Here is a 9,239-nt window from a genome sequence, read left to right on the forward strand (position 1 = left end):
AGAAACATTATTATTTGATAAAGAATCATTTTTCAGGGTCATTTTAAGGCTTAGCCTCCTCTTTTGCTTCCAACAGAAAGAAGTTAGCCAGATGTCTCTGAGTCTGGGCACTCACAAACAAAACACAAAGATAATAGTCCTGTTTTGTCTGGATTTGGCATATGATATTCAGAGGTGTTTGTTGCTACTGTACAATGGGGCAGGATCTAAAAGTGCCCCAAACCTGGCCTAAACAGAAGATGTAAGAAGTTTCTATTCAGCAGGGAATAATGTTAAGTGGCTGCCTAGCTAACAATCCATCACCAAGGTGCCTGTGGAAACACAAGTAAACACTTAACAGTTCCTTACAATGCATTCTGCTGAGCAAACCAACTATTTTTAATAACCAAGACAAACTACAGTATTCACAAAAAGTCTGGAAAAGCAACATTTCCTTTAAAACTTCTTCCAAAGAACTTCAGGAACAAAGTGATGGAATTCACTTCAATAAAGAGCAAAGCAGAAGCCGGTTTAAATCCAGCGCTTACTGTATTGGATAACCCTAGAAATAATTGTCTTGTGGCTGAGCCCATATTTGCAAGATTCACTCCTGAACCTGTCATTTAACAAATATTCCCTGCAAATAAATTGTCCCTGCAGATTTATGCTTCTTCCAATAATAGTACAAATCCATTCATAAATATGTTCTTAGAACACACTCAGATATATCTATGACTTTGACTTCAGCGCTCACTGAAATCAACAGGATGTTGTCATTTTTAGACCCTGCTTGGGCTTCAAAAAAACAAGTCATGCCAGACGAATCTCATCTTTTTTTTCCCCTTTTTCTTTTTTGATAGAGTTACAAGCTTGGTGGATCAGGGGAATGCTGTGGATGTACTGTATCTTGATTTCAGTAAGGCTTTTGACAGTCCCCCAGATTGTGGAAAAGCTAGTAGAATGTGGTAGATATGATAGCCATCTTCAAATATCTAAAGGGCTGTCACATGGAAGATGGAGCAAGCTTGTTTTCTCCTGCTTCAGGCAGTAAGACCCAAACCAATGGCTTAAAGTTACAAGAAGGGAGATTCTGACTAAACATCAGAAAGAACTTTCTGATAGTAAGAGCTGTTTGACAGTGGAACAGATGCCCTTGGAATGTGATGGACTCTCCTTCCTTGGAGATTTTTAAACAGAGGTTGGATGGCCATCTGTCATTGATGTTTTAGTTGAGATTCCAGCATTGCAGGGGGTTGGACTAGGTGACCCTCTGGATCCCTTCCAACTCTACAATTCTATGATTCTATGCCCATGCAAATGATGCTGCTTTCAAGGCACAAAAATCCTTACATTAATCCAATAGTAACTGGTACCCATTGGGACTGACAGGGCAGAAGGCAGGGAGACAAACAGTGGGTGGAGCCAGAGCCAATAACAGACAGAGCCAACAAATTATAGCTTTGCCCCCATCATTTTCCCTGGTTCGTTCTACAGAGGAAACAATGATACTAAGGAGAAGGAAATGAGAGCCTGGAATGTTTAAGTAAAAAGGAATACAAAGGGGGGCAGGCTGAGGTTGGTAAGGCAGTACCTCATTCACCCTAATGGACCTGCCTCCCTTGCTGAAGTATTCCTTTGATACATGTACCTTTGTATTGAATATGGAGGTGTGAGTGGCCAGTAATGCTTGGGGTATATTGAAGACTGAGCTTGCAAAAGGCCCCATACACGCCATGCATTTAAAGCAGATGTCACCGCACCAAAGAATATCAGGAACTGCAGTTCATCCCTCACCAAGCCACAATTTCCAGCGCCCTTAAGTGACCATACCTTTGATGTGAACCACGTGCTGAAAATGCATGTTGCATGTGCAACCGAAGTTGTTATAAAGTGTAAGAGGGTTAAGGAAAGACCTCTCTGCCTCTGCAGCCACAGGCAGCCAGCACATAGAGATAGCAGGAGATGAACTACGGAGATCTATCTCAACATAAGGCATTTCCTCGTAGAAAAGAAGAGGTCTATGTAAAAGTGATGTTACAAATCACACAGGGAGGGTGAAGGAGAAGGGGATAAGTGATTCATATCTCTTCCTCCCCACCCCACTTTTTAATCCTTTTCACCTCCTGGTGCTGCTCCACCCCACCCCCAGCCCCACCCTATCTGCTGAAATGACAAGTCCCCAAACTTGAGCTGGGGGGGGGGGCGGGCATTCTCGGTCCAGCTTCATAAAGGGAATACAAGGAAAGTGGTTCTGCCATGCAGTGGGAGCCCAATGCAGCGGGAGGAGGGGGTGTTGTTATCACGTCTCGTGTTTCATCCGTGGCGGGTCCTCCTGAGCCGGATTTCGGGAGGAGATCCGCGCGAGCACGTGGAGGCGCGGCGTCTGCGAGGAGGAAGGCAATGCGCGTTTCGGGGGGGGGGCGCCGTGGACATGAACCTGGGGAGCCCCCGGGCGGGGGAAGGAGGAGGCGGCAGGAACCAAGCCGACCCCCACTTACATTCTTGTTGAAGGAGTTCCCGGGCAGGAGCGGTAGCGCCATGGCTGCCCCGGTCCCGCCCGCCGCCTCGGGCTGGTGTTGCTGCCCGAGCCCGGCCGGTCGCCCTGCGCGCTGCCCAAGGCCGGAGCAAGCGCCGGCGCGCTGTTTGGAGTCCGGTTGCCTGGAGACCCCCCTTTGACGTCACAGAGGGCGGCCGGGAAGGGGGCCGCCGCTCGCTCCGCCCTTGCTCTCTGCCGCCCCCTGCAGTCGCACGCCGCTTGCTGAAAGCTCGTCAACGCGGGAAGCCTTTGCGCCCCTCACTTCGCGGCTGCTTTGCTCCCCTCGCAGCAGTATCTTCCAGTTTGAAAGCTTAGGTCCCACGCGCAACTTCGAAACAAGTCTCTCTCTTCCTTCTCACCGCGCGTTAAATACGTATTGCCAAAGCTACCTCAGAGACTCGGGCAGTCTCAGAGCATAATGCAGTTCAGGCCAAGTGGCCAGGGTTTCCTTTGTACAAATGAGGCTGCTGTTGTTGTTATTCGTCATGTATTTATTCCCCACCCTTCACTCTTAAGGTCCCAGGGTGGGTTATAGTATTGAAACACGGTATAAAAGCAACAACAGCAACAACAACAACTAATAACAATGATGATAATAATAATTTATTTCTGCCCCGCCCATCTGGCTGGGTTGCCCCAGCCACTTTGGGCGGCTCCCAACAGAATATTAAAAAGCAGGATAAAACATCAAACATTAAAAACTTCCCTAAACAGGGCTGCCTTCAGATGTTTTCTAAAAGTCAGATAGTTGTTTATTTCCTTGGCATCTAATGGGAGGGCGTTCCACAGGGCAGGCGCCACTACCGAAAAGGCCCTCTGCCTGGTAAAGCAACTTAACCGTAAAATCATCAAAATAATTTTTTAAAAAACCAATACATCTCACTTGTCAAAAGCCAGGATAAAGACACAGAATGTGTCATTAAACTATGGGACTTGCTTCCAGAAAATGCAGTAATGGCCACCCACCTGGATGTTTTCAGAAGAGAATTAGACATATTTGCAGAATAAAAGGCTCTCCATGTTGATGCTTTTCCTCCATTGTTAGAGGCAGTATGCCCTGAATTCCAGGGGCCGGGGAGCACAAGGGAGGAGAGGGCTGCTGTGCTCTTCTGCCTGCTGGCTCCCCAGAGTAAGGTTACCAGATTTTTTTCAATAAATCCGGGGGACACTTTTCAACTTCCTACTAAATAGATGGATTTTGTCAGGGGACTGTTTTGTAAATCCGGGGGAACCGGGGAAACAGGGACATCTGGTAACCTTACCCCAGAGGCATCTGGTGGGCCACTGTAAGAACAGGATGCTGTTCTAGATGGACTTTAGGCCTGATCCAGAGGCTCTTCTTATGTTCTTATGCATCACTTGGTCTCCCGTCATCATCCAAGCCTCGATATGTCCTGAGCTGTTTTTGGAACCCACAAAGTTTCGCCTTCTCTAGTTGATTACTGTGATCAATACACATTTGTCTTCTGTGCCACAAGTTCAGTCACCTCTGAAGTGAATCATGGTAACAGCAGTTGGGGTTTTCTAAAACAACTACAACAACATGGTGGCTTTTACCATGTAAACTTTACATCATGTAAGCTTTAACCCAACCGGCACCTCATCTGAAGGAAGTGGACTCTGATCCACAGAACCTTATGCCCTAATGAAATTTGTTTGGCAATAACAAGGGGGAGGTACCTGTAAGCCTTCCAGATGTTGGACTAGAACTCACATCAGCCTCAGCCGCCATAGCCAATGGTGATGGAAGTTGCAGTCCAGCAACATCTGGAAGGCTGCAGGTTTCTGATCCCTGGAAGATGCCACAAGCCTCTTTCGTGTTTGTACTACAAAACTGGTCTTGTAGAGCAGTGTTTCCCAACCTTTTTTGGGCAAAGGCACACTTGTTTGATGAAAAAAATCTCGAGGCACACCACCATTACAGCCCCGTGACGTCAGCGCGCAGCGTCGCGCCGGGAGGGACGCACGAAAGTGTAAGTTTCAATTATTTTCCCTCCCCTCCTGTGTAAAGGGGAATGCACTCTGCTAAGTAAAGGCACTTGCCACAGCAGCGTCAACGTCACAGCACCCACCGGCACCCAAGAGAGAAGGGGTCTCAGCAGCCCTTTTGCCAGGAAGAGGAGCAAGAACGAGAGGAGGAGGAGGAAGAGGAAGAGAGTCCCCCCCAAAAAACATTCTCCTTTTGATCTTCCTTATTTGCAATTCCTCATTGCAAAACAGCGGTTGATATACAGCTGATTTTTTTGTTATTACAGTCCCCACCCCCTCACCTAGAAAAACACCACCTGTCAATTTTTTATTTTTATTTTTATTTTATTATTATTATTATTATTATTATTATTATTATTATTATTATTATTATTCCCCGCCACTCTGGGAGGCTGAAGCCCTTTGCTTCCTTCTGTCCACTCTCTGTGAATTACCTGCCCGGAGCGGGTTTCTGGGGGGGGGGGCGCTGCTGCCGGTGTCCTCCCTGTCGAGTCTCGCCTTGCCCGGCGCGTGGCGGCCGCCCTTTCCCACATAAAGAAAACAAGAAACAAGAAAGGAGATTCCCACAAAACATTAGGAAGGCCTTTCTGGTGGTGAGAGCAGTCAGACAGGGGAAGGGGCTTTTAGGGAGAGGTCGGGGGGCATCTGCCAGGGATGCTTTAGCTGTGAGTCCTGAATTGCTGGGGGTTGGACTGGATGACCTTTGGGTTCCTTCCACCTCTATGATTCCATGACCTTTAAGGGAAGTCACCTCCATCTTCCTTTCAGAGCAGATGCCCACAAGCCCTGGGCGGGAAGAGCCAGAGAGAGAGAGAGAGAGAGAGAGAGAGAGAGAGAGAGAGAGGAGGACATTCCTAAGAACCGGCAGCTCAGCTCTCGCCTCCCTCCAGGAACCAGAAAAGCCAGTTTAGGGCTCAGATCTTTCCCACGGGCCTTTCTGAGTTCTTCTCCGGGGACACCCCAGGATGGCCAGAGCGTCACAAGAACCGCACCAGACATTCACCAGACCCCAAATCTTTCCCCCTTCCTGGCCTGAGAGGCTGCAAATTCTACCTGCCTTCCCCCCTCCAATTGATCAACACACAGAGATGCAGGTGGCCAGGGACCCACCTGTGCACACCTGAGCCTGCAAGGGGCAGCCAAGCCCCCTTCACCGCCTGCCCCCCCGCCAGCCCCCTCTCCCCTCCTCCCTAGGCGGCAGCTCCGCCATGACTACAAACGGCGGCGGCAGCAGCAGCCGCGCGCGGCCCGGGCTCCCCTCGCCGGCCGCGGGAGCCAAGGCGCGCGATAATTTTCTTAAATTATGTCAGCGGCGCCCGGCAGAGCAGCCCTCTCGGCCACGGCAGCCCGGCTCTCCCAGCCCCCGGGGGCCGCCCTCCTCCCTCGCGCACCCGCAGCGTTCCCGCCCGGAGAGGCGGCGGCGGCAGCAGCAGCCGCACGTGGCCCGGGCTCCCCTCGCCGGCCGCGGGAGCCAAGGCGCGCGACGAGGGAGAGCCGCGAGGCGGGCGCTGTGGACGGAAACGCTGCCCGCCGAGCTCGCAGGCAGCCAGGCCGGCAGACGGCGAGAGCCCCGCGCTGGGCGGCCTCTCCTCGCCGCCGCCGCCCCGCCTCTCGCCGCCCGACTCGCCCGCCTCCCTCCCACGGAGGTAGGCTGGTGTGCCGTGGGAGGGAGGCGGGCGAGTCGGGCGGCGAGCACACGCGGGGCGGCGAGCGAGCTCCCTCCCACATCCCATCGCCGCTCGCTTCGGCCGGCCTACTGGGCTGTCGCAGGCGGAAGGCCTGCGCATGCGCGAGGTTTTCGCGCCTTCCTCCAGTAGGCCGGCCGAAGCGAGCGGCGATGGGATGTGGGAGGGAGCTCGCTCGCCGCCCCGCGTGTGCTCGCCGCCGCCGCCCCGCCTCTCGCCGCCCGACTCGCCCGCCTCCCTCCCACGGAACACAAGGCAACGTTCCACGGCACACTAGTGTGCCGCGGAACACCGGTTGGGAAACACTGTTGTAGAGACTATAACATGCCTAAAGGAGTGAATTTAATGTTTAGACAGTAATTCTGTCAGAATTTGAACATTTTTTAAAAAGTGCTTTCTCAAATATCCACAGTTCTGAAGCAACCTAGACTATAGATGAAGTTTGCATACACACTTCTCTTTTTTGCAATAACATCCATCACTTAATAATTGCAAATTGTCAAATTGCTAAAAAAAACAAAAAACCCTTTTGCTTTTACAAAAATCAGTTTCCTCCTAACAACTTGAAAAATGTGTGCTTTCATCTGTCAGGAAACAGAAATAACATATACTTTTGTCAGCATCTTATTAAGTAAATTGCAAGTGAGACTGTAGAAGCCATCATTGCAACAATTAACATTCTGGAAAAACATGTTATTTGCTTGGGCCCATATGGTTCTTTTCTCTCTGTATTGATATACGGAAAGAGAATGCAGAATCCCAAAGGATCTCAGGCTATGCAAAGGACTTCTCCTCTCCTTCCTCAACTCCCAACCCCCTGCCTCTTCAGGCTTGCTTTTTACCAGAAAAGTAGGTCATGACAGAACATAATGCTAAGACATTGCGATGTGAATTATGAGTCAGCAGCAGGGCTGGATCAAGACCTTTTGAGGTCCTAAGCACTGAACATATATGTGATTCAAAATAAAAACAATGCTAAATTGTAAAATAAAATTTTATTTTTCAAAATGACACAAGACTTACATGTATGCTGAAATGTAGGTTCATGTATGTCATGTGCAACAAATGACAGACTCTGATTTTCTCACATTATTTTGATCTACATTAGTAGGGAGCCCTTTGCTTCAGGTGGGGAGAAATAATAAAAAGAGAAAAGAAAAATGGCAGAAGAGCTGGAGCGGATGTAAGGAAGTGTATCAAAATTCTGATTTTCCCCAGGATGACTCCTTCAGTGCTTTTTGTTAAATATCTTTTTAAAAAAGAAAAAGAATTCTCTCTTTTTGTGCCCCTGATTTACTAAGCATGTGCTTAATCTGCCTATTCGGTAATTCAGGACTGCTCAGTGGTTTTGTTCCTAGGATGGATCTAACTTTACAACCAGTTGGCCAAGTGCTAACCATAGTTTTTGCTCATTTTTATTGGCTGCCATTTTTTGTTGAATTAAAAAAAAACAACCTTTGTAGCAAACAAGCCAACAAAATGCCCCGGAATGGAAGGCATGCCTTCTGCTACTTTTTTATGTCCCCAACACCGACAATTGGGAAACACTGGCGTGCGAGCATTCCAATTGGAGAACAGCCTTTACAAAAGGTGTTATGGACTTTGAAGACACTCGAACTCAGGACGAAAGAGAGAAATGCACTAAAAGGAAGGCACATTTTGAAAACCCTCACCATGATTAACTCCCGCCCGGAAACTTACGTCCCCACTGTGGAAGGACGTGTGGATCCAGAATTGGCCTCACAGTCACTTATGGGCTCACGGTTATGACTGTGTTCATGGAAGACAATCTTACTCGACTACTAGTGATTGCCAGAGAAGATGTCAGCTCAAGTCAGCATGAATCATAAACCATATCAGAACAATCATTTTTGCTTTATCAGTTCTTCAATATTAGAAATATATTTGTTGCTCATCCTAGTGAAGAGGAACTAATAGACAAAATCCAGGCCACAGTTTTCTACAATGAACGGAAAGACTGAAAAGACTAGGAGATGATTGCATACATGCCTAATACACATCAAGCATTACCAGATTCACCCCCTCAACACATTAAAAAAGTGGACCCTTTGTGTCTCTATCCTGGGAAGCCTGTTTCATCACTTGATTTTGAAATCATTGTGATTTGAAATCAGATGTGTGCATGTGTGAGGTGATTTTTTAAAAAAATATTTATTTTGCAATAACGACCACCTTACTTGCACTGGTATTTCCCCAGACCAAACCAATTGCAGATTAATGTCTAAGAATCTGACTGTATTACATTGTCAGAAAAAAAGACACTGTTTAACTAGTTGAGCCTTGTGAAAAGCAGCTAGAAGGATACAGATTCCTGTTCAGTGGCAATGAAGCAGGGAACAACTTTAGTCCATACTGAGCTACTAGCTTTATTTTTTCGCAGTCCCTCCTCACTCATTACCTTTTCAGCACAAATAGACTTATTTCATGTCCAGCCTTTGCAGCCGGTGAAGCCATTATTCCTTGTTCAGCATCTTCGCACAATGTCTAGGTGAAAAAACCGCCCTCGGATATCAGCGTCATTTCCAAACCAGAGTTCAGTAATCATTTCCTTTCAGACGCAATCCAACTCAAATAAGTCTCTTTTCACACCACCGCCTGTATGGTCTGTTTCCTTGGGGGCTTGGATCTGATTCTTTATAGACAGGTGATAACAGCATGAAAGCAAATTCCAGTTCACAAATGTTGTTATTGAAAAAGATGTGACTACCCCCCCCCCCAATTGTTAAATTAAATAGATTGCTTTATAAGCAGTACTGTACAGGCTTAGCAAGGATACTAAAGAATGTATCCTACACATGAGTTGATTTAATTTTGTATCGGTAAAGCTCAACAAGTAAGGTAAAACATCATATCAAATGGCAGCTGGTAAAATAAGGAACAAAATCTTCCTCTATCAGCCGAATCAACCCTGGTGTCATAGGATCCAGCTCCCACAAATTATATGAGGCCCCCCACACACACACACACAGTTGATGGGCACTGCCATTCAAATGGTGGGCCCTCCAATATTTTATTCAAGTTGACATCCC

At 47.8% G+C, this 9,239-nt stretch overlaps 1 protein-coding gene across 1 annotated transcript in view; it reads right to left on the bottom strand.

The window, feature by feature from the left end:
* Positions 1–2,630, bottom strand: part of EFHC2 (EF-hand domain containing 2) — a 55,572-nt gene extending 52,942 nt beyond the window's left edge. The window contains exon 1 of the mRNA XM_081199198.1: positions 2,478–2,630. Within this exon, the coding sequence (XP_081055324.1) occupies positions 2,478–2,519 (42 nt within the window). The 5' untranslated portion in view covers positions 2,520–2,630. The remainder of the gene's footprint in view (positions 1–2,477) is intronic.
* Between the last annotated feature and the right edge of the window lie 6,609 nt (positions 2,631–9,239).

The sequence above is a fragment of the Podarcis bocagei genome, assembly GCF_964188305.1.
Source record: "Podarcis bocagei genome assembly, chromosome: 6".
NCBI lineage: Eukaryota > Metazoa > Chordata > Lepidosauria > Squamata > Lacertidae > Podarcis > Podarcis bocagei.